Here is a 26,151-nt window from a genome sequence, read left to right as displayed (position 1 = left end):
CTTTCAAGCAACACTGTAGCAACTTTTGAATGACTAACTTTTACCTCTATATATTTGTGTTAATGTGTAGAAACAGATTTTATCACCATTTGAGTGTACTCAAAGTTTCCAAGTACCCAGAAAGTACTTTTGTTAATACTTGCTTTGTATGTCAGATCAAGTTTTTTGTTTTTTCGTCTCTTTTTGTCCATGCCTCTGTTCCATACAGTTGCTTCAGTCAAAATCCTATTAAGCACACAAAGTTGTATTAGTAATTAATGAGCTCATTTAGAAATGTAAATAGTGGCTTTGACAGAGTACCGGTTGCTTTTTTTGTCTTGCCTCACCTGCTGTTTGCAGCGCTGAACAGAGTGTATTGGCTATAGTAATTAATTCAGACCCTATGTGATTTATAGTCCTGGGAATTCTAATTAGAAACTGTCAGGTGAAGAAATACTTTAAGTTTCCCTGCAATAAGGTTCATTCACAGTGGTGAACGGTGTAAAGAGACTTCTCCATGCCCAATCAATCAGCGGACTGAAGCAAATCTGTCATGCTGTGATAGAGTTGAACACACGAGATGCATTAACCTATCAAAGGCTTAGATAGCATAAAGAGATACTTCCAAAAGTGGACTGAAATGTTTAATTCACATTATTATGTAAAGCTGGCTTGAATACTAAAGCAGTGCACAGCACTGAACAAGCAACTCTCATTTCAAAGGAGGTCTTTACATGACCTTTTAAAAGCCTCTGCAAAGTAATATCATTTGTATGTACAGTAGCCACTGACTGACATGATGTTTATTTTTTAATATAAAATCCAATAATACATCAGCTTGCTGAATGTTGAATAATAGACAGTAGATACAGTATATATGTAAGATACAGAGAACAGTTCTTTTTTTTTTTCTTTTTATTTTTTTGGGAACACCTATACACCTGCTCATTCATGCAATTATCCAGTTGCAGTATCAGGCAGATACAAGCCAGGAGCATCAGTTAATGTTCACATGAAGCATGAGAATGGGGAAAAACTGTGATCTCAGTGCAGAAAAGACTGGTTTGAGCGTTTCAGAACCTGCTTTTCTTCAGGGATTTTCATGCACAACACTATCTAGAGTTTACACAGATTGGTGATGTTCTCATGTGGATGGGGAATAGAGAGGTAGATGGAGAACAGAGGAGAATGGCCAGAAAGCTATGGTAAGCCAAATAACCACTCTTTGCAACTGTGGTGAACAGAAAAGCAACTGATTTCTTCTGTTTTTGTGTATATCTCATATTAAATTGTTTCAGAAATTAAAACACAATCTAAGCTAACACAAAGGAAACCTATGTAAACACAAACTACAGTTTTTACCTGATAATGTGATTTTATTGAAGCAAAAAACTTATCCAATACCAACTGGGGCTGTGTGAAAATGTTTTTGTCTCGTTAATTACTAATTCCCCAAATTTATGAAACTGCATTCATATTGAGGTTTAGTTGGACTAGACACTGCAAACTCTGTTCAATGAAATCAACACTTAAATAGAACTTTTTCAACAGCATGAAGTTGGTTAAAAGGTCTTACCCAGTAACACACTATGCCAAAGATGAAAGAAATTCCAGAAATGATGAGGAAGAATGTGATTTAAATGCATCAGTCTGGGAAGGGTTGCAAAGCTATTTCAAAGGCTCTGGGACTCCAAAGGACCACAGTGAGAGCCATTATCTCCAAATGGAAAAATTAGGCACAGCAGTGAACCTCCCCAGAAATGGCCAACCTTCCAACATTCCTCCAAGAGCACAGCAACGACTCATCCAGGAATTCACAAAAGAGCCAAGGACATCATCAATGGACCTACAGGCCTCTCTTCCATGAATAAAGGTCACTGTTACTGACTCCACTATCAGAAAGACACTGGGCAAAAATGGCATCCATGGAAGAGTGGAAGTGAAAACCACTGCTAACCCAGAAGAGCATTAAGGCTCGTCTGAATTTTGCCAAAACACACCTTGATGATCCTCAAATGTTTTGGGAGAATGTTCTGTGGACTGATGAGTCAAAAGTGGAACTGTTTGGAAGACAGGGGTCCCGTTACATCTGACGTAAACCAAATACAGAATTCCACAAAAATATCATCATACCTACTGTAAAGCATGGTGGTGGAAGTGTGATGGTGTGAGGATGCTTTGCTGCTTCAGGGCCTGGGCAACTTGCAATAATTGAGGGAAACATGAATTCTGCTCTCCACCAGAAAATCCTAAAGATGTCCGGTCTACAGTCCATAAGTTGAAACTCAAACATAACTGGATTATGCAGCAAGAAAATGATTCAAAGCTTATGAGTAAGTCCTAGTCCTAGAAGTAAGTGAAAGACTGATCTCCAGTTATCTAAAGTGTTTGGCTGCAGTTATTGTTGCTAAAATTGGCACAACCAGATTTAAAATTTAAGGAGGCAATTAGTTCTTCACATGGGTGATAACGTTTTTTTGCTTCAATAATTTTTTTTTTTTTAAACTGTATTTTGTGTTTACTCAGGTTGCCTTTGTTGTATTTCGTTTGAAGATCTAAAACTATTTACTATGAGATACACACAAAAACAAAAGAAATTGAATACATTTTTCACAGCACTGTATTTGCCTGATTTTATGCATTGCATTGTCACACGACTGGCCGATTGGATATCAGGTGCATGAATGCACTGCATGAATAATCAGGTGTAGAGGTGTTCCTAATAAAGTGGTGAATGAGTACTTTGTGTATGTGTATATTTAGACATGCCTCACCTTTTTTCATCAGTGCTATGCTATTTTGAAAGCTGACAATTGATCATTTTAAGTGGCCTGTATGGCCTGATTTCAAGCTGTTAGACAAAGTCATGTACTCATGCAGAAATGTTTGTCAGTTCCTTGGGTGACCTCTAATTCTCAGCAAACAGGCTGTATCTGCCCAAATGTTCCATTTGATCTTCTCCATTTGGATGCGGTGCGCTGCTTGCAATTATCTCTGCCTGCTTTCATCCATAAAGTGAGATTATTTGGCCTTAACTGTTGCTAGGAGACCGACTCAGGGATGTACGCGTGTGTAGCCTCCAGTTCCACAGGAGAGACGAGGTGGAGTGGCAGCATCACCGTGAGAGGTGAGATAATAAAGAATTCTTGACAATACTAACATTGTGTGTGTGTGTGTGTGTATATATATATATATATATATATATATATATATATATATAAATATATAAATATATAAATATAAATATTTAAATATATAAATATAAATATCTCTCCCAGTGCATGTTGCATGTACATTTTAAATGTTATCCCATGCCAAAGTGTAAGAGGTGTTAATAGAAAATATACATTTTTAAAAAAGCAAAACATTACATCGGTATTCTGAGAATAAAGGGCATATCAAGTGAACATGGACATTTAAATATGCACATGGTGATTATGTAAAATTATGCGCTTGAATGGGGAAGATGTTTCTGGATCTTTGGGGCATAAAATCATAAGGCTGAGTTACCTCAATGAGCAGTACACCTGACTGTGTGTGTATGTTTATATAGGACTTTCTGACAGCTTTGACCTAATGGGAACACTTGGCTGGTCCTCATGAGGAAAACTGCTTTATTACAAAATCTGCAGTTTTATTTAAAAAACTAAAAGAGCAAAAAGGTTATAGTTACTGCAGGTGCATTAATAATTATGTCATTGGAAGTCCCTCACAAGGATAGTAAGACGAACATGTCTGCGTTACAGATACAGAGACCTCGTCCCTGGTCCGGCTCTCACAGACCCTGCAGCTGCCTGGTCCCCCACTGAAGCCCGCTGTGACAGATGTAAGCCAGAGCAGTGTCACGCTGACGTGGCAGCCCAACCAGCATGAAGGAGGCGCTGCTGTCACCTCCTACATTATCGAGGCTTTTAGGTAAGCCTGCTAACATCTACAATGGTACTTTCACACCAATTCGCACCTCCAGTGTGTATTGTCTGTCTGTGAGCATAATGTGTTCCATGACGTTGTGAGTGTGAATCACAAATCTTTAAATGCTATGGAATTTTTCACCATTCAGTTGAAGTGATAAAAGTCTGTGATACCTACAGCACAGCTCTGAGAGTAGTGCCTGTAATTCAAATCCCAGGCTTATATTAACACACTCATTCTAATACATTTTCATTCTATAGTATATCACTATATAGATATATATCGCTTTGATTGTATCTCCTCTTTTGTAAGTTGCTTTGTATAAAAGCATACGCTAAACGAATAAATGTAATGTAAATGTAGTAAGAGCTCATTCACAGGGCAGGGACATGTATGGCAGATGTTAGCCACACTTAATGCAAGCGTAATAATAAATGGATTGTAAGAGGTCTTGGCTGTCAGTGCTTTTTTATGCCATGGGAGAGTCTTTAGGACAGAGCATTGCGTCCCAGTTTCTCAGTAACATGATGAGAGAAAGAAAAAGAGAGCCTGGTGAGGGAATCACTGTTTATAGCTGCTATAACTTGTGATAACAGCAACTTGCCTTGCGGATGATAAAATATTACATGTAAATATACTGTTTATATACTAAATATAAACTGTGAGAAAGCATGACGTGTGGTTTATTAATAATTGAATAATGAATAATTATTATGGTTCATTAATAAATGAAAAATCATTGGCGAATCACTGAGGTATATGAAGAATAAAACCCTTCAACAGGTGCTCTTATAGGGAAAAACTTGGTGGTAGTAACAGTATCAAGGTGGACCACATCACACCACTCCATCACTGATTATTTTCCTATAACAGCACGTACCAAAGTGTTTTATACTTAACATCAAACGTCTAGTCAACTTGACTCATGGCAGCAATGCATTAAAAGATGCTGAATGACTGAAATATATATATTTTTGCATCAGTCACCTTTTTTGTACATCACAGTGTGCTTATGCCAAGCTTGGATTAGTGTACACCCAAGAGAGCGCCGTAATGGTTGGGTTAAAATAAGCTTCTTAAGCGGTCTCACAGGGGGTCATGGCAGTACACAATGATGTGGTTTCCTCGATTTAGCACACCTGACTCAGCTGAATGGAAAATTCCCAAGCACCTCATTGATAGGAGGTTGTTATTTTTCTCTATCTTAACGGTATGAATCAGTTGTATATAAACAGGTCGAGATATTGTCAGTTAATTCTTTATTGTTAAATTTAACACCAAGTGTTGCGACACTGGTATTGAAGCTCATTAGTACATGCAGAGCGGCTTTCAGGTACAAACACAGTGCAACAGGGCTAACCCCATCCATCACATGTCATTGTGTTCGCTTGTTCAGTTGCTCTTTCACAATGGTGCGTATTGTCGAAAGGTCTCATTAGGGTGATGGCTGTTGGAGAAACACTATTCAGAGGCTGTCATGCTGATGGAGGCACAGGCTAGACTGTAGAGCCTCATCTTGTCTGTATTAAAGAATACCTTTAATACACTCTTGTTTAGTTCACAACTAAGTTATATTTTAAAAAGCATATTTATGTTCTTGACTTAGTTTTGAAATACATAATACAAAGATATAATATTCCGGTCATTTTGACATGAGAGTAACAATAGGGAGTAAAATGCATTTGACTTTACCACTGTTGTTATAGCTAGAAACAGATTTTAAGATAAGATGGGTAGTTAAAGATGAATGTTCTGGTTGTATTGCTATAAAATCCACAGATAGTGTCTGGGGCAACAGTACATTCATGGTGGGGTGTCAGCGAGGTTGGGAGCAGAGTTCAAGTCATTACTTAGCTTTGCTCTGACACCTTATTAAGGATGTGCTCTGATTTATAGCCTCTTCACACTTGTGTTCGCACAGCCTTTGCACATACTGTACATACACCACTGTCCTAACTGGCCCTTGGTGTGTGGTAGAAGGGCTCTCCTCAAATGTGTCCTGCACACACTTGTGGAATGGGTATGTGTGTGCAATTTCTTTCAACAACCATTCAGTATAGATTGTGTTCTGAGTTTTAAAACAGGAGCACCAGTATTAACTTAATTATTAGCATAATTTACTGGTTGAGGCTGATATGTTGCTATTTTGATTGGGTGCAAGCCAAATCTTTTCATGTTTTTCAAGGTTACAGTTGCAATCAAAATTATTCATCCCCATTGCAAATCAGATTTGTTGTCAAAATTTACAGACTTTCAGCTGTTTGCAATGAACAAATCATATAATGACTTCCCCAGTCTCAAAATTATTCAACCCTTGAATAGAATACCTCACAACAGCACAAATATGCAAAACAGATGTTCTCACAAGCACACCTGACGCAACTAATCAAGGGCTTCATTAGCTGCACCAGGTGTGCTTGAGCTGAAACACATGAAATACCCGAACTGGCTAGGGGTCAAAATACATGAAATACCTGGATGGGGCAGAAAAAGGAAGCTATCAACGGCTTCAAACAGATTTCTGAGAAGGCAGGTTGTGGAAAAACCCTTGAGTGACTGCAAAAGACCTGCAGCAAGACTTGGTGGCAACAGGCACTGAGGTTTCAGTGAACACAGTAAGGCATGTGCTAAACGCAGAAAGTTTCCATGCCAGAACTCCAAGATGTACACCACTACTGACCCAAAAGCACAAGAAAAGTCACTCAAAATCATATAAATAAGTCACAGAAGTTTTGGTATTCTGTTCTGTGGAGTGATGAAACAAAACCGGAACTTTTCAGCTCAATGGATCAGCAGTATGTCTGGAGGAAGAAAAACGAAGAAAGAACACTGTCCACAGTCAAGCATGGTGGTGGCTCGGTGATGCTCTGGGGCTGCTTTGCATCCTCTGGCACTGGAAACCTGCAGCGTGTGGAAGGCAAGATGGATTCATTGAAGTATCAGGAAATCCTAGTAGAAAACATCATGCTGTCTGTGAGGAAGCTGAAACTTGGGTGTCATTGGACCTTCCAACAGGACAATTATCCCAGGCTTACCTCAAATTTCACCAAGGCTTGGTTGCAGAAGAAGTCCTGGAAGATTCTACAGGGCCATCACAGTCACTTGACTTTAACCCTATAGAAAATCTCTGGTGGGATTTGAAGAAGGCCGCTACAACATGCAAACCAAAGAATATGACTGAACTTTAGGCCATTGCTCATGAGGAGAATGGGTTAAGATTCCTCAGGAATGCTGCCACAAGCTATGCATCTCCTTTGCAGCAGGTCATAACAGCAAAAGAGTGCTCTACTAAGTACAAAAGATGCTTCCCATGAAGGGATTGAATAATTTTGAGACTAGAGGACTCATCATAAGTTACCATTTTCAGTTGAATTTGGGGAAACCACTTGAAGCATTCATTTGTTCATTTGTTTGATTTGTTCATTGCAACCAGCTGAAAGTCTGTACATCTTTATTACAAACCTGATTTGCAATGGTGGTTGAATAATTTTGATTACAACTGTAGTGTATTAATTCAAACTCAGCAATGTTTTACATTTGCACAACTCTGTCCCACATACCGAAAAATACAGTGCCTGGATATTGTGACTTGTTTTTGTACATGCATTATGATCATGGAACACATTTAAATCTATTCATTTAGCAGACTCTTTTATCCAAAGAGACTTACAAATGAGGAAACTCAAATTGTTTTTTTCTGGGCGTTTTTTACCATGAGGGAATAAATGTGCATATCCATATACAATTGAAAAGCATTTATGTCTTGATTGATCATCATGTTGATGTTTTAAAATCTTTTTTTCTTTTTTCACAGTCAGTCAGTGGGAAGCACATGGCAGACTGTTGCAGATCAGGTGAAGCAGGAGAAACACACAGTGTCTGGTCTCTTCCCCAACACTGTGTACCTTTTCATTGTGCGTGCAGTGAATTCGTACGGTCTGAGTGACCCAAGCCCCATCTCAGAGCCTGTCCGAACGCAAGGTGAGTGTAAATAAATGTAGGAACCAGCAATTTCCTAAATTCTTTTGTAGTGCTGTTATGATTGATATGTACATATATATACAGCAGGGTCCAAAGCTCAGTTTAAGGCCCGTTCACACCTAGGATGATAACTATAATGATAAAAATAAAGATTTAGTTCTAAAAATCATTCTAAATATAAAAGAATAGTAGAGTCCACACCACAATTATAACAATAACGACACAGAGAAACAAATCCCTTTCAGAATGTTTTTTTTCCCAGCTGATGAACGATAAAAACATTGACAGCCAATCAGAATCCATCCTGATTTAAAGAGCTCGAGCATTTAAAGGAGTAGACAACATAACTGCAGCGCACAGATATCGTACAGCAGAACAATATCGTGTGTTGGTGTGGAAACTATTATAGTTATTATTATAGTTATTATAGTTACTAATATAGTTATTATATAGTATAGTTATCTTTATAGTTATCGTTCTTGGTGTGAACGAGCATTTACACCTTGCATTAACACGGTGGTCAGCTCACAATCAAAACAGTTCTAAATACAAGTGGGATGCATTACAACCAGAATGTGATTGCGTTAGCCAGACCATCTCAATCAGCATTGCACTGTGATTGGATCTCATGCATTATTTTAATTTAAACTATAAAAGTAAAGACACAGTTCACAACCCAATATAATTGCAAATAAAAGGCTACATAATATATGTAGGTTTCACCTGCATATATATTGTAAAAGTATGAAAATTGCTTTCCTACAGCACTTTGCCTACATACAGCAGATGAAGAACTTTTGTCCAAATGTCCTTTTTCTCTAGAAACTATGTGTACTTTGCTTAACTTTAACTACGTTTAATATTATTACTGATACTGATATTGTACACTACAGCTACATCCATCATTCATGTATATAGAATGCTACATACTTTGTGACATGCGTTGGCAGTATGTTTATATTTTAACATTGGAATCACATTTTTATATGAAATGCTCCTGAGTAGATTATCCAATAATAATAATAAACTTTATTTGCCTGAGTCAGCTTCAGAAAACCCGTTGTATGTCACTGTTGTTAAATTCAGGAAAACAGTCTAAAAAGACAAAAAATGTGGTTTTGGCCAAAGGTTTTTTCTACCTATAACATTTTGACACCTCAAATTTAAGAAACAAATATATTTCACTTTACAGAAATCCGGCTGTAATATTTTTATTTTAATTTATCCCTAATGAGCAAGGCAATGAAAAATTCCCTGAGTGTATATTATATGTACTGTTTCACCAAATAGATTTTAAATTTACTTTTTAACCTTGCTTTGGCAGTCTTCCTGCCAAGAGCACGTTGGGTAAGAAACCAGTTTAACAGACACAGTGAGAAATATATGTCTAAATCTTGCTAGCAAAGTGTGATTTCCTCGCACAGTGAATGACAGTCTTTGATCAAGCTGTTGGATAGTTGCATCACATAGCAAAAAAGACATAAGCCTAATTAATTGTAGTCAGATACCTGGCAAAATGTCCATGATGCTCCTGCGCCAGGTTGAAATCTTTCAATGCCATTTAAACATGCATGCAAATGAGAAACACATTTCAGTTTAGGAAAGTGTGTATATATGCAATATTAATATATAATAGTTTCCTGAGTCTGTGCCCAGGATAGCCTCAGATTCCTATTCTCGGCTGACAGGAGTGGAACCTGATGTGGTCTTCTGCTGTTGTAGCATGCTGAGATGCTTTTCTGCTCACCACAGTTGTAGAGTGATTATATGAGTTCCTATATCCTGGCAGCTCGAACCAATCTGGCCATTTTCCTCTGACGTCTGTTACCAACAAGCCATCTCCACCCACAGAATTGTCGCTCACTCTATGTTTTTTGTTTTTTGTACCATTCTGTGTAAACTCTAGAGACTGTTGTGTGTGAAATTCCCAGGAGATCAGCAGTTTCTGAAATACTCAAACTAGCTGTCTGGCTTTAGTTCTGCACAATTGAAAAGTATATCATATGTTTTTAGTTTGTAACTACTACAATATATATAATAACTAAGTCATGATGTTGGAGTTTGAAGATCAGGGTTTGTGAAGGTCAGATTTTGAGTTATTGACCACTGGGCTGGTTTTGTCAAGTACAACTAGCAACTCTGGCATAAAACAGTGAACAAAAAATAATGGTGTCAAAAAAACTAATAAATAAGATAAAAGGATTCACTAAGGTACACAGGTCATCAGCAGTTTAGGCCATTTAGAGAAAATAATTTTCAAACCCACCTGGAAGACAGAGATAGCAATTGCAGTTCTTTGGAGACAGAGATGATATCTGCTTTTATTTGTTGTTTTATAAGAATATGTGCAAGTTTTAGGGGAGGTATTGCCTATTGAGCAGCAGAAATAATAATTATTCTGCTCGTAGCAAATCAACTCGATAAAGACGTGATCATACTTTTCCTTCTTATCAGCAAAAATAAGTGTCATCAAGTTTTGTGTGTGTGTGTGTTTCAGATGGCAGTCCCAACAGTTCGCCAATCGATCACAGGCGTGTGCAGGCGGATTTAGCAGAGGTCACGGTGTATCTGCATCCTCCAGAGATCCTGACTCCCACCAGCATACAGATCTCATGGACTGTAAGAACACATCTTTATAATCTGAATAACACATTCATTTTCAGCTTAGCAAACCTTATACACATCAACAGCTAGTGTGTTGTCATTTCAGGTTGAGCGTGAGCCTTACTACATTCAGGGTTACAGGCTGCTGTACAGGCCGTCGGGCAGCGCCTGGCTGGTTCAGGACATAAAGGCAGCATCCAAACACACAGCAGTGTTATCAGAGCTGCACAGAGGCACAGAGTACGAGCTCAAATTGAGGCCTTACTTCAAAGAGTACCAGGGCTCTGACAGTGAGCTAGTAGTGTTTCACACCCCAGAGGAGGGTAAGGTTTTTTATATTAACTAATTCCTTTTCTGGTTTTATTCGAGTGTATCAAATACCTTCTAGCTAGAAACACTCTTTTATGCACCTTCAGTGTACCAGTTCCTGTATTGCCCATGCTGCCAATTTCAGTTATCTGACCCCAACCTCATTTCAGGACACAGGGATAGTGCTGTAGGGGTTTTTTTTTAGGCCAGGGGTATCAAAATGAGTCCTGAAAATTTAGTGGGAAACCTTTTCTGATATGCTCAAATCACCTCAGGAAGGGTTTCTTTTTGGGGCAAAATGAGAATAGGAGGGAGTCAAAAGGAATGTTCAAACATCAACTTTATGAGCTTGGCTTAATGCCTCGTATGAACATGAAAACCGTTTTATAAAACCATGGTTATATTGCAAGGTGACATTATTAAAGTGTTGAAAATGATTAGGATTTGTCAACATGTAACCAAAGAGGGTTTTACAGTAAGTCCCTGCAGTAATCTTTAATATTTTAATCTTTGCGCTCCCCTCTTCCCCAAGCAGGTTTTGTTTCATAAATGTTGCTGATAATTGAGATGAATGCAAGATATATTGAGAATTTTAGCATAAAATTGACAGTTGCGTTGCTATAGAATTGAAAATGATGAAGTGGGTCCATGGGACATTCACTGCTTTGTAGCGAACAGAGCATAAGGGATCACAGAATACTTGGATATAATCAGAAATTAAACTCTTCCGAGCTTATTTTTTCTCTACTTTCTCAGTGCTAAGTGGCCCCCCTCAGGCTGTCAGTGTGGTCCAGTTGGATAACAGCTCGACAGTGCGAGTGTCCTGGGAGCCTCCTTTAGCTGATATCCAGGATGAGCCAATTTTGGAGTACAGGGTAAGAGCCCTGGCTTTGTACCTACATTTTTTTCACCATAGTGCCCCATTTTGGAAAAGTTTGGAAAAGCCATGTACCATTTGCAGAACGTTGAGCACGGTACTTAGTGAGACTCTTGTGTCCTGTGCAGGTGTGGTGTGTAGGGAATGTGTCTGGACTTCAGATGCAGTTAAACCAAAGTGTGACCGGGGAAGTCCTCCACGTACTGGTGGATGACCTGGTTCCCGAGATGCTGTACAGCGTGCAGGTGGTTGCAGTGACCAGCACCGGACCTGGAGAACCCAGCGAGCCAGTATTTATTTTCATCAGTGAGTGCTTTCCTGTGACAGCTGTCTGGAGCTAGAGCTTAGGGTGACATTTATTGGATGTTACAGATTGAATTGGAGAAAATTCCTATGCAATTGCAAATCATGTTTATTGAGCTCCAGAGTACACATAGATGAACAGATTGGGGTATGTGATATTAATGCTTTTTCACTACAAGTCAAGAGCCAGGCAATAGCAAATCAAATGAACATAAACTCAGCCTTTTATGAGATCAAATATTGAGCAAATATTTCAAATGATCTGCTTAATATATATAGTTGTAGTTTTCATTTGCAGCTGAATTTTGTGCCTCTAACTAAATGGTTTAAGACAGGGGTTTCCAAAAGAATTTTTATCAACTGAATTCCTAAATTATTTGCTTTATGTTCCTTTTTAAATAGACTAGATTATAATTGACTAACATTAAGTAAATGGCTATTTTTTTAGCATGTTCATTTTCTCTTCATGAAATATGTAATGATTACTATTGTACGTAATTTTAACTTGTAAAAAATATATATTTTAAAATTGTAATTGAACGTGAGATTGACATTTTTATTATGGGCCCTTACTCTAATGACACCCAGAACCCCTAATGGTTTGCTAGCCGCTGCTTGGGAAACACTGTTTTAACAAATTCAATAGGTCACAGTGTGGACATCATCCATTACAGAGACTTGACATACAACCAACTTAAAATAAAAAGAGGACATCTGCTTCCAACAATAGCCGCTGGATCAGAAACCTCAAACAGCTCTTTTTGGTTAGAAGCAATTGACCCCCCATTAATGACCTACTTTCCGAGAGCTCATGCCCTCAACATAGACATACTGTATCAGTTGGCTGTATGTAAAATGTGTGATTGCATCTATCAAGGCAAGCTGGTAGAGTCAGTGACGTATCCTGACCTTCTAGAAAGCTTGGTGTGATGTTTTCTCCCAAGATGACCCCTACAAAAGTGTGATTGAAGTGTCAGTTTCTAATTATGTTGGTGGTTAATCGGTCACGCAAGGCCATCTGTCTATGTGATGTGAGTTAGCTAGACTGCATCTACTCAGACACCACAGAGGGGAAAAAAATCCTGATCGGATCATTTTCCTTTTGGCATTTCAAGATTTGTTATTTTTTTTAATTGACTAAGTTAACAGTGAAATGAAACTATCACAATAATACTTGCAGAGATTAAATACATTAAACTGACTTTAATATTGAAGTACAGACTGTCAGCTATAGCATACCATACAGCTGTGTAATGGAAATCAACTACCTGACCTGAACCTTATTTTACATGCGGTTTTCTGAACTCAAGACAAGCAGGAACTGAAAATGTTCGAATGTCTTCCACAGCATCACAGGATTTGATGTAACCAATACGAACAGAATAGCCCTCAAATTAAAGCCGACATTCTGCACTTTAGCCTAATGAGAGTTAAATTACTTATAAACTGCATTGTAATTTAGATTTTTTTCCTCATAATTTAACAGCAACCATCACTAAACTGATGGATAATTCTCCTGTGGAGTATGACATACAGTATCACTAGTTTGACGCAGCTATATTGATGTCAGTGCCATTATTGTGTCTTTTTTAGAATCCCATATTTCTGACAAATCTTACATTACATTCAGTCATACTGTACCTTCCACTTGATGACACTGAACATCCAAACTGTCATCCACATCCTCTTTCTCTCTCTCTCTCTCTCTCTCTCTCTCTCTCTCTCTCTCTCTCTCTCTCTCTCTCTCTGTAGCCCCTGTGGGAGAGCCCTCATTGCCTGTGCTGAATGATGACAGCAGTAGTCTTTCGGAGCACATCTCAGCACTGTTCAGACAACCAGCTTTTATTGCCACTCTGGGTTCAGCCTGCTGGATGGTGCTGATGGGCTTCAGTGCCTGGATCTACTGCAGACACAAGAGAAGCAAAGAGCTCGGCCACTATGCCACCTCTTTTGCCTACACACCTGCAGGTATTGATGAAATGACATATACCACATTGCCATTATCTTCCTTCCTGAAAACAATAGTTGTGTTGTAATGTTTAAGCACGAGTCTCAAATTGACCCAGTTTTGCTGGTCAGAACTTCTAACCTACAGGGTGATCCAAAAGTCTCAATACATAGGGAACTACTGTATGTATGCCATCACCACGTTGGTTGTCCCTTTCAGTGAGTGTTTTGAATTTGTTAGTAAGTTTGGCAACAGTATAGTGTTTGATGTGCTTGCCATGCCAGGTCAATCGCAACCTTTCAATAGCTTCCCGATCCAGCCATGAGAATGATTTCAATATGTTGTTCTTCTGTCAAAGGCATTCTTAAAGGCTACCTGTTTAAAAAAAAAAATCTAATAAAAACTAAGTATGACATTTTGCTAAAAAGTGTTAAATTCCCCTATGTACGGAGACTTTCGGGAGACCCTGTATTGTGTTTGACATTGTTGTTGCACTGAAAATTCAAAGGAAATCCAAGCGCAAGAGCAAAAAAATATCTGCAATATCAATTTAAGTGTGTGCACAAAGTTAAAGACTAAACAAAACTCTCAGAGAGATTAAAGAATCGTAATTAGGCACTGTTCCCTTGATTTCTGGCAGTAATATAATGCCTTAATCTATTTTCTTGCTTTACTTACTCGTATTCTCTAGAGCTAGAGATGAATGGTATTAACCTTCCTTTTTCTCCCAGTTGGCCTCTCCAATGGTGACCGAGCAGGACTTAGCAATGGAAGGTATTAAAATTCCATCTGCTTATACAGTACTTTTGCACATGCTTTTAAAAAGTATCAAACTTCAAAAACATATGTAATGACCTTGCTCTATAGGCCATGCTTGCTTGGGTCCAACATGGTTAACTATCCCTGGCTGGCAGATTCTTGGCCGAACAACAACCTCAACCAGAGCAGTAAAGACTCCATGAATTGCTGCACTGGCAAACAGAACTCCAACGACAGATATTACAACAGTAAGAGTCTTCTCACATGATGACAGTGATGGAATTTTTTTCACATTTCCCAGTATTTCTTTTTAATTCAAGGATGATGGTCAGTTGTGCTGATGGTTTGGGGACTTGGGGTTGGGTATGTGGGGTTAAGGTTAGACTTAAACTAGCTGTGCACTACCTAGTTACCCAACAACTTATGTAACAGCCTAATTAATGCTGCATAGAAGATTTAAATATTTCTGTTTATTCCGGACATATTTCACTGGCTATCATCGCTGATTAACTCAGTGACCCTATCCAATATGCAAATATCCCTATCTGTATCTGGGTTTTGATTTAAACCTGAAATGATCATTTAAACATTGTTTTATTTACATTATATATAAATCCTATAACGATGTCCTCAGAAACACTGGAATATGCTGGAGAAAAAGCTGGAAGTGCACTGTCAGCACAGTCTGTGAATTCTGGCTCCGACAGTTCTTTAACCTCACCTACATCGTAATTGGCTTCAACTAGGGATTTCTGCAGGACTCTTTCTTCTAGCAAATTTAGTTGGTTCTATTTCCCAAAATATAAACAGATTAGTAGACTAATTTAAACCACCATGACCCTGACCAAACAGTTACCAAGGATGAATGAATGAGTGCTGCATGGTCATGTTACTGAACATGGTCGTTCTTTGTAACCGCAAGCTTCATATCTGCCCACTCGCTCATGCCCACATGAAAGTACTATAGAGCGTAGAAGCTAATAAAAGTATTTGAAAATGAATATTGTATATTTGATTTATATACACCACATAAAATGTATTTTTTTTTAAAAATGAATAAATACATAAGAAAAATTTCCTGTGTGTATTTTATAAATATACAATACATGCACTATTCCAGTCTCGGCCACATGCCCTGTTAACCTTTGTGGCAATTTTTCTTTTAAAAAAATCAAAACAATGCAAAACGAAAGTGTGCCTCCTGTTAATATCTGTATTTATATCCATTTAGAACACATTATCTGTTCATTCCAGGAAATGTATTCATATTTGGTTTCATCTCTATTTATAGCACAGATCTGGTTTGATGGTAAGAAATCCTTAAGGGACTAAATCGAAATATTTAGGGGATGGACAAGTGGGGTGGCAGTTTTGCAGGAAATAACTGCCGCCATGTTTTTAACTAGGGAGAATGCATCCCCTATCAAATCAAGCCCTGTGTTTGTCCTCCACTTAAAAAATGAGCTTCCCTTATTTCTTTGTTCTCCAGCTACAGGGACAAGCTTCCTGAGGCCGAACCAAACATACAGCCCAACATCCAACGAAGGTGCCATCTATAGCACTATCGACAGAGCTGACGAGTCACAGCATGACCTGAGTAGTGTTTACTCTCATGACCTGTACATCAGCTCACCATTCCTGTCCAAACCTGACCTCGACCAGTGGAGCTTACAGTCTGACCTCAGTACAGCAGAATATGCCCAACTCCAGTACCCAAGGACGGACACTGGTACTGTGGCTCAATTTTACCTTCTGTCTTAACACTCATTTTCTGTTTACTACATAGTGCACTGTATGTTGCATTATGTAGCAGTTAAGTTGTAGGGTTTATTTTAGAATAACCAAGATACTGTTTTTGTTTGTTTGTGGTCTTTTTTCACAATATATCACTATTATATTTATACTCTTTCACCTTGTCATGACTTAAACATTGTCTGTAAATACTGTAAATGCCATTTTAGACAATTTTTCATGTAGTCAAGGAAAAATTTCAAAGGTAAAATCAAGTGTTAAATAATTTGTTCAAAAATGTAACACTTGTTAAAAAATGTAGTTGACCTGAACATAAGGGTGAGGTTATTAGATACTTACATAAGCCAGTCTTGCCATTACATACAAGACAATTTATGCCAATTCAAATGAAATTATTAAATTTACTCTGTTATTACAGCTAATGTGGAAATGCAGAAGCCTTGTGAGTCAGCGACGTATAACTGGTCCAATGTTCTGTCCCTGCCGCCACCACATACCCGAGAACAGAGACAGCAGCCCAGGTCAGACTCAACAGCATGCACTGTCTTATACAAAGCCAACAGATGAATTACTAAGACTTAAATGGTAGGACAAGATTACAGCATCATGTTTTGAAATCAAGAGTTCAAAATGTAACACTGTTTTTTGACTAGAGTTGAACCATTATTATTATGAACATAGCATATTTCAGATGAGAAAAGATAAATACCTTTAAAATACAGGTATATCTAAAATAATTTCAATATACAAATCCAAATCTATTTGACAATTTCTGTAACTTGTATGAAGGTCATGAAGGAATATCTGCAAACCCTTACAATATATGTTCTTTTGGTATAAATTAAATTTAAACTATATTTCCGAACATCCCATTCCAGATTTAGCCCCCCTTTGCTGTTATAATAGCCTGCATTGTTTGTCTTCATTTTGTCTTATGCAAACTTTTGCACTCAACCTTATGTTCGAAAAGTTGCAGTCCTATGTATATTCATTTCATGCCCAATATCCCTTTGCAGTATTTTTTATTTATTTTTTTTTTTTGCCAGATTATTTTTGACATCTTTCTTAATTACCCAGCCTTGTGCTGGACTGCTCTCAGTGGACAGAACGCAGGTGGAGAGTAAATAAAGGACCCGTTTTATCTTCTTATAGTGACAGCTTATAACTTATAATGACAGAAGCTAATGAAGTTAGAGCTCAAGTCCAAGCTTCAGTGCCACACTAAGAGACCAAGCAGGATGAGACCCGGGCCACCTGAGCATAGCCGCATTATAATAGCTGCTGGCAGTGCACTGTGCAATGAGACACATCAACTTAACTTCCTCCTCTTCTCATATCATGTTTGGAGTGTTGCCCTCTGGGATAGGCTGGGTTTAAGAGGATTTTTTGTTACAGTGTTCAATATGTAATACCCATAAATCCTATCCACAAACAGCCCAAGGGTCTGTGGTCTTCTGATAGTCGATCCATTTATTTGCTGGTGTGGTTCTCTGTCATGCTGTTGGATAATTACCTCAGGTCTCAACGGGTGGTATGGCTATAATACTTAAATGAGTCTCGGATTTCAGTAATCCAGGTCATTTCGATTTGTGATAACTGGATCCTCTTCAGGATTATAATATGTGCATGGTATGTGCATTGTCTCCCGGTCCTGCAGGTGCGAGGATGATGAAGACTGGTGTGCTCCTTTGCCGGAGAGGACTTATCGACTGGAGGGTTTGGAGAACGCAGCAACGTTGCCTCTGAGAGGAGAGCGCTGTGGGCGAGCTACCACCTACAGCCCGCAATTCACAGCCACCCTAAATCCATCTCCCAATGAGGAACGAATGCCAGTTAATCCATGTTTACAGCATCCTGACTTACTGCTACGGTACACACACAAACACACACACCTTACACACCTACACATCAGAGGCAAGACTAGCCCCCATCTCTCCTGGCCAGCTCCAACATTTCCAGATGGCTAGCAAACTGAATCAGCATCCATTCTAATGAAAAAATTAATGGCTAGAGAAAAGACAGGTCAGATGCAGGGTTTATGCAATATACACTCTATGCATAATAACAAACAAGGAACAATTGCCATTTCAAGCAAGTTATGAGACATTGCACTATTGATACTAAATGTAATAGTGTTCTGTTCACTTTATAGCAGGGGTGGTTGGTTTTGAAAGATAAAAATACATCAATATAAGGTTTCATTTTTGGAATCCTCTTCGTATTATTTGCTCTTAACAAAGCTGATTATTTTGGATTTTTGTAGAACCAAGCACAACTATCTTCTAGCCCAGGCTGTAGATTGATGCAGCCTATCAGTGACAGTTTTGTCAAGTGATTGCGCAGAGTAAAACACCCCAAGTGTTCCCATCAGCGGTGATGTGAAATACAATTTTGGGTGTAATGAACCTGAATGGAGTGGGTTATTTACTGTCATCATTTTGACCTAAAAAATTCTTCACCCATTATAGTTTCATTGTCAAGCTATTGATAGATATTAGATTTTAGCCTTCCATCTAATATCACGACCAGACATCAGTATGTACTAATATTAAGAACATTTACAGTACATTATTTCAGATGATATAACCTTTTAGCTTGGTAAAATCTGTTGCTAGCGTGTAGACAAGCCACACTGTTATAAAATGGCTGGCTGGCTTGGATCCTTATGATCATATATTCACTTATTCATGGATCATTCATTGTAGCATTTGCTGTCATACCATAATTCATTTAATGACAGAGACTGTTGATGTATATATAGTTACAGAGACTGAATATACCGAGATTGTTGTCCCTTGTCATGTGAGAACCATAATTATTGGTACCATTCAAGTGAATGGCCAGAAATGACTAAAATAAACATTGCACACCAGGGGTCTTCAATTTTATCCACAAAGTATTGGTGTTGCTACACACTTTCATTCCAGAGAAATAGTAAAAGAACATTACCATGCTAATTGTATATACTAATTCTAAATATCAATTGTAACAGTGTCAATAATATTGGACCCTTTGTTTTTCAGAGAAAAATGCACTTAAGACAATGTTTTATGTTTGAGAATATGTTGCAATTTAAATGTAAAAACTCAAAATACAGTATCATCCGTTGTATTGCATTTGTACTTATTTACTTTTTTTGGTTTCGGAATTATCTCTGGTAGTCAATATTTATAATTAAGACTAGAGTGTTTGAAGGGCATCACAAGTACATGCTGAAAAGAAAACACATTCCTTGATGAGAGCCAGACAAAGACAAATATCTGGGTCTAATGAGGCCTTGAGGATCCAGACTTCAGATCTGCCACACTAACATTCAGACAAATGTTATCATCAGGTAGAAGTTAAAATGTTCTTGGATTTGTTCTTATTCAGCAGTAAGGGGCCATGCACACCAAATTCCAAATCAACTCAGCCCAACCCAAACCTACTCACTAACCTGGAATTACAGAACTGCAGCCTGCCCCGTCTGCCAGGCCACTGGAGAGACATCTCCCAAGTGGAGAGGTCTCAGCATTTAAAAGGTAAGCCCTTTACCAAATAATCTGTTTCAAAACTCTATCATCAGGCTCCATCATGGGCTAATATAATATTACCAGTTCTCTAATTATGTCATTTCTATATCTGATTTTATCCTTAAAAAGGTGAGATTGCTTTATTTGTGCATGAGAAATCAATTCCATCCCCCACTGAGCAGCCACGGTCCAAAAAGACATCATCCAGAGATGGACCCCGGAGAAGAGAAACCTTAAAAACAGGAGGTTAGGAGAAAAAATTTTCTTTTTTTAGATTTAGGTGTTGTATAATGCATGTCGCAAACTTTTCGTTTGTTTATTTGTGCAGATCTGCCCCCTCCGCCTGAACCCCCTCCCGCAGAAGGCTCTCAGGTGGACCTGGCAGCCATGTCGAAGGCCAGAACACAGCCACCTAGCCGAGAATGGAGGGCAGATCAGAGAACACAGAGCCAGTGGAGCACAGAAGGTCTGAAAACCTACTACACACTCACAAATAGGGTCAGTCACCCATCCTGTAACTATTGTCATTCAAGGAATGAATGGCTGCAGGATGCCAGATGAATGTAAACAGGCCTATTCATGTATAAAGTGAATCACAATCAAAGGGTTTCAATAAGGTATGCTTTTATAAGGTCAGACCCCTAATTTGATTCCTTTCCTTCAGGGTATCCTGTTTGAGTGTAAATGCTTTAGTGTCTGTTTGAGTGTAAATGCTGAATGCTGTGTTTATATACAGATGAGGAGCTTATCCATTACAGTGTGAATATGCAGTCCAGGAATCACATGTCCAGTCAGTGTTCTCCTCCTGCAACTTCCAGCTCTTGCTCTCATCCCTCCACAGCTTCCCACACCAGGAGGAAAAAAGAGGTGGGCTGAGGATGTTAGCACAGTTATGTGTGTGAATGTTTCTTGACTAATTCATACTAATTTGAACCAATTGATCCAGTCTCCTTGAAAGCATGCATATGTCAAACTCATATACACAAGAACATATAATTAGACATTTGTTAAACTGTGTGTGTGTGTTTGTGTTTCCACACTACTTGATTCAATAGGCCTAAATTATTTAATTACAGTATTTACTACCCACACAGAACAGACAGCGCAGTAGAACAGATATCGATATGCAGCAACACAACACGTGTCTCAAACATCACCAGGTCCATAATTGGTGTTTCATTGATAAATATCATGTCTTTAAAAAGGAGTAATGAAGATCTGATTAGCTATAGTGTTCATTTCGTTAACGAAAACTATGATGAAAAATGTTCGTCAACTAACTTTTCTTCCATGACTAAGAGAGACGATGATAAGATGACACACATGTCATTAAACACTAACTGTGACTATATCAACAAGCAATATTGTTGACGGAAAAAAAAAGATGATACTAAAATGTAGTTTAAAAAAATAAAAATTTTACCAAGACATCTCTTTATTTTCTGAGCTTCACAACACATGCTTATGGAAGTGTGTCATGGCATGAACAAAGGAGATTTCTGAGGACCAAGTCAACTCTCTCAGAAAAAGAGTTGTTGAAGCTCATCAGGCTGGAACCATCTCTAAAGAGTTTGGACTCCACCAATCCACAGTCAGACAGATTTTGTACAAATGGAGGAAATTCAAGAATGTTGTTACCCTCCCCAGGAGTGGAGACCAACAAAGATCGCTCCAAGAGCTAGATGTATAATAGTCAGTGAGGTCACAAAGTAACCCAGGGTAACTTATAAGCAACTAAAGGCCTCTCTGACATTGGCTAATGTTAATGTTCATGCGTCCACCATCAGGAGAACACTGAACAATAATTGTGTACATGTCAGGGTTACAAGAATAAAGTCACTTCCTTCCAAAAAGTACATTTCTGCCCATCTGCAGTTCAAAGTTCATGTGGACAAGCCAGAAGGTTATTGGAAAAATGTTCTGTGTATGGATGAGAGCAAAATAGAATTTGTTGGTTTAAGTGAGAAGTGTTATGTTTGGAGAAAGGAAAACACTGCATTCCAGCATAGGAACATTATCGCATCTGTGAAACATGGTGGTGGTAGTATCATGGCTTGGGCCTGTTTTGCTGCATCTGGGCCTGGACAGCTTGCTATCAGTGATTGAACAATGAATTATGAATTATAACAGTGAATTCTAAAGGAAAATTTCAGGACATCTGTCTGTGAACTGAATCTTAATAGAAATGGGTCATGCAGGAAGACGACGACCCCTGTGGTATAGCGGATTGTCCACTAATAGCAGGGCTGGCCTACATGACTCCACATGCCGAAGTGTCCTTGAGCAAGACACCAAACCCCAAGTTGCTCCCAATGGCAGGCTAGTGCTTCGCATGGCATGAACCGCTAAGGTTAAAAGGTGCTATATAAGTGCAGACCTTTTACCAAGTCGTTCTACCAAAGTCCTGACCTTAATCCAATAGAAATATTGAGGAAGGACCTGAAACAAGCAGTTCATGTGAGGAAACCCACCAACATCCCAGAGTTGAAGTTGTTCTGTACTGAGGAATGGGATATAATTCCTCCAAGCCGATGTGCAGGACTGATCAACAGTTACCGGAAATGTTTAGTTGCAGTTATTGCTGCACAAGGGGGTCACACCACATACTGAAAGCAAATGTTCACATACTTTTGCCACTCGCAGGTATGTAATACTGGATCATTTTCCTCAATAAATAAATGACCAAGTATAATATTTTTGTCTAATTTTTTAAATTGGGCTCTCTTTATCTACTTTTAGGACCTGAAAATCCGATGTTGTTTTAGATCATATTTATGCAGAAATATAGAAAATTCTAAAGGGTTTGCAAACTTTCAAGCACCTCTGTATTTAACTTGACAAAAAAAAACAGGACAAGGTTGACTAAATATGATATAAAAAAAAAAAACTATCAAGGACATTTGACACAGGACTAAGACTAAATAAAATTTTTTTTAAAAACTGACAAAATGAACACAGGGTACTGTATCTTCGTGGTTAGCACGTTTACCTCACACCTCCAGGGTTAAGGGTTCGATTCCCGACACAGCCGTGTGTGTGTGGAGTTTGCATGTTCTCCCTGTGCTTTGGGGGTTTCCTCCCCCAGTCCAAAGACATGCATTGTAGGCTGATTAGCATGTCCAAAAAGTGCCCATAATGTATGAATGGGAGTGTGTGTGTTTGTGTGTTTGTGTGTGTGTGTGTGTGTGTGTGTGTGTGTGTGTGTGTGTGAGTGTGATTGTGTCCTGCGATAGATTGGAACCCTGTCCAGGGTGTCCCCCACCTTGTGGCCCTATGCCCCATGGGATAGGCTCCAGGTTCCCGGCCACGCAGGAGAGAATCTCTGTTTTTTGTGCTGTCCCCTGTCCTGCACCAGCAGTTTATATAATCATGTTTGTTTGCTTGCTTGCAGAACATGATGTGAGTGGAAGATGATGATGAGTTTCGTCATCAGTGTACCTGCTGTTCCATGTGATCCAACAAACTTTTATTGCAAATGATGTCCAGTAGAACACAAGAGCCATACATGTGTATGTGATTCCCATCCACCTCCTTAAGCTGTTTGTTTGTTTGGTTATTTAATTTTTTTATTATTTATTTATTTATTTATTTTTGTACGATTCCTTGCTAAGTTGAACCCCTGCTTTTATGCATATAATATTTTTGACTATGCTTTGCGTGAGTGAAAAACAAATGATGATTTTTGTCAGACGTAATGTCTCTGAATGTATTTTTTTTTCTATTTACCTTGATACCTCGATATTTAAATTTAATTCCATGCTGTTTATGTTGTGTAATACTAGAGTCTCTGCGTCTAAACCCATAGCAGTTTTATGGTAGAATAGTACAGCTATTTACGATCCAGCATCATCGCTTCAAATTCGTCCACACTGCAAAACTGTCATCTGCTCCAGAGAGATGAGTCTTGCCTGCTGAGCTGCGCTGCTGACATACAAATAAAGAAACCGTACAAGCTAAAGTGCTAATGTTATAAACAATGAATGGAAGTTAGCAGGGCATGTTAATATGATACAGATGAGAGGACCATGTTGAACACATTAGCATTAAAATCATTTGTCCTCTGTTTGGATTGTGCAAGAAAACACAATAAAGCAAATGTTGAAATACATTTTTTTAAATAATAAAATTATGGAGTTTGTCTGGAAGCTTTATTTTATTACCTGCTTGGAATGATTGAACTATGACAGATAAACTACTCTGAGCTCTATTTCCATTCCAGTGCAGTGTAATGTGCTAGTAAACACCAGATTATTTTTTTTTGTTTGGGCACAAGCCAGTTTAGCATTTATAACCTTTTCCTAGTATGGTCCTTTGCTGAATTGGTAAAGTGGTGCAAAATGGGGGTGTAACATTCAAAATCTGTCAACACAGTGGGATTTCTAAACCTATTTTTGGCCAAAATATATTTTCCTGACTTAAAGCGTTGGAGTTACAGTGTAGGTCTTTTCCCATCTTTAAAAAGACCATTTTGTGGATGTTTAGTACTGGCCTGTATCACCCAGTTCAGCTTAAAAAAACAGTTCATCCGAATCCTATCTGAAAACACCAGAATTCATTACTACAATATACATAATTCTTAATTATAAGAACAAATGTCTCAGTTCTGGCTATGAAAGGTTAGTTTTATAGCAAGAGCATTTACAAAGCTTCTGTAAGCCTAAAGATTTTACCTGTGTGAAAAAAAAAAAGCAGGATGGGGTTACGTTTAGGGTTCATGTCTCTCTAAATCCATTTAAGAATAAAATTACTCCAAAACAACCCAAACAAAAACAGTTTATTTACAGAAAGTATTAATAGGACATGCAGTCTGATGTACATTTTACAGTTTCATTGTATTACAGTGCCCTCCACTAATATTGGCACCCTCAGTAAATATGAGCAAAGAAGGTTGTGAAAAATTGTCTTTATTGTTTAAGCTTTTGATCTTTTGTTAAAAAAAATCACAAAAATATTCTGCTCTCATGGAAACCAAACAATTGCAAACACAACACAGGTTTAAAAAAACAACAACAACAAAAACAATTACTGGCACTCCTATAGTAAGTATATTCCCATTGACATTTACAAATTTTTTTAGTACAGCTAGGTGACTAGGAAAAGGAAATTGTTCTACCATGACTTCCTGCTTCAGGGGGGTATAAATATAAGGTAACACATAGACCAAATTCTCTTACTCATTCATAACAATGGGGAAGACCAAGGAATATAGCTGTGATGTGCAGCAAAAGGTTGTTGAGCTTCACAAAATGGGAAGTGTCTATAAGAAAATAGCACAAGCATTGAAAATGCCCATTTCCACCATCAGGGCAATAATTAAGAAGTTCCAGTCAACTGGAAATGTTATGAATCAATCTGGAATTGGCCGTGTGTCTATATTGTCTAAATGCACTGTGAAGAGGATGGTTCAAGTGTCCAAAAAATCTCCAAGGGCCACAGCTGGCGAATTGCAGAAGTTAGTTATGTCTTGGGGTCAGAAAGTGTCCAAAACTACAATCTGAAGTCACCTATGTCACCACAGGTTGTTTGGAAGTGTTTCAAGAAAAAAGCCTCTACTCTCATCCAAAATCAAACGCAAGCATCTTCAGTTTGCCCGACAAAACTATTGAATACAGCTCAGATACTGTTTTTACCTGAAAGCCTTGACAATCTATCTTTAAAATTATATTTTATAATGTTCAGAGAGGGAAATCTGCATGCACGATGTCAGTATGCAACCAAAGTTCTGTTATTCTATACACTCACTGTCCACTTTAATAGGAACACCTATAGACCTGCTCATATGTGCAGTGATCCAATCAGCCAGTCATGTAGATACAGTGCATCCAGAAAGTATTCACAGCACTTCACTTTTTCCACATTTTATGCTACAGCCTTATTCCAAAATGGATTAAATTCATTATTTTTCTCAAAATTCTACAAACAATACCCCATAATGACAACGTGAAAATTTTTTGTTGGAAATCTTTGCAAATTTATTAAAATTAAAAAACAAAAAAGCAAATGTACATAAGCATTCCCAGCCATTGCCATGACACTCAGAATTGAGCTCAAGTGCATCCTGTTCCACTGATCATCCGTGAGATGTTTCTATGACTTGATTGGAGTCCACCTGTGGTAAATTCAGTTGATTGGACATGATTTGGAAAGGCACACACCTGTCTATATAAGGTCCCACAGTTAACAATGCGTGTCAGAGCACAAACCAAGCCATGAAG

General features: G+C 38.3%; 1 protein-coding gene across 2 annotated transcripts in view; it reads left to right on the top strand.

Annotated features, from left to right (window-relative positions):
• The window catches only part of zgc:77784 (Ig1_Robo domain-containing protein), an 81,924-nt gene extending 56,252 nt beyond the window's left edge, over window positions 1-25,672 (top strand). Inside the window, exons 10-27 of one of the 2 annotated variants that reach the window (XM_017490164.3) lie at window positions 3,025-3,106; window positions 3,726-3,894; window positions 7,706-7,872; window positions 10,370-10,491; window positions 10,583-10,799; window positions 11,542-11,660; window positions 11,791-11,968; window positions 13,718-13,933; window positions 14,645-14,687; window positions 14,781-14,920; window positions 16,162-16,401; window positions 16,843-16,945; window positions 18,082-18,294; window positions 19,797-19,945; window positions 20,066-20,182; window positions 20,265-20,402; window positions 20,673-20,803; window positions 23,328-25,672. In XM_017490164.3, coding sequence (XP_017345653.1) covers window positions 3,025-3,106; window positions 3,726-3,894; window positions 7,706-7,872; window positions 10,370-10,491; window positions 10,583-10,799; window positions 11,542-11,660; window positions 11,791-11,968; window positions 13,718-13,933; window positions 14,645-14,687; window positions 14,781-14,920; window positions 16,162-16,401; window positions 16,843-16,945; window positions 18,082-18,294; window positions 19,797-19,945; window positions 20,066-20,182; window positions 20,265-20,402; window positions 20,673-20,803; window positions 23,328-23,339 — 2,556 coding nt within the window. In that variant the 3' untranslated portion in view covers window positions 23,340-25,672. The remainder of the gene's footprint in view (window positions 1-3,024; window positions 3,107-3,725; window positions 3,895-7,705; window positions 7,873-10,369; window positions 10,492-10,582; window positions 10,800-11,541; window positions 11,661-11,790; window positions 11,969-13,717; window positions 13,934-14,644; window positions 14,688-14,780; window positions 14,921-16,161; window positions 16,402-16,842; window positions 16,946-18,081; window positions 18,295-19,796; window positions 19,946-20,065; window positions 20,183-20,264; window positions 20,403-20,672; window positions 20,804-23,327) is intronic. The other variant, XM_017490165.3, reaches the window with a different exon arrangement.
• Window positions 25,673-26,151: the final 479 nt, after the last annotated feature.

The sequence above is a fragment of the Ictalurus punctatus genome, chromosome 17, assembly GCF_001660625.3.
Source record: "Ictalurus punctatus breed USDA103 chromosome 17, Coco_2.0, whole genome shotgun sequence".
In the NCBI taxonomy this organism is placed as follows: Eukaryota; Metazoa; Chordata; class Actinopteri; order Siluriformes; family Ictaluridae; genus Ictalurus; species Ictalurus punctatus.
Note: the sequence above shows the minus strand (reverse complement) of the source record. Positions and strands in the feature narration are given on the sequence as shown.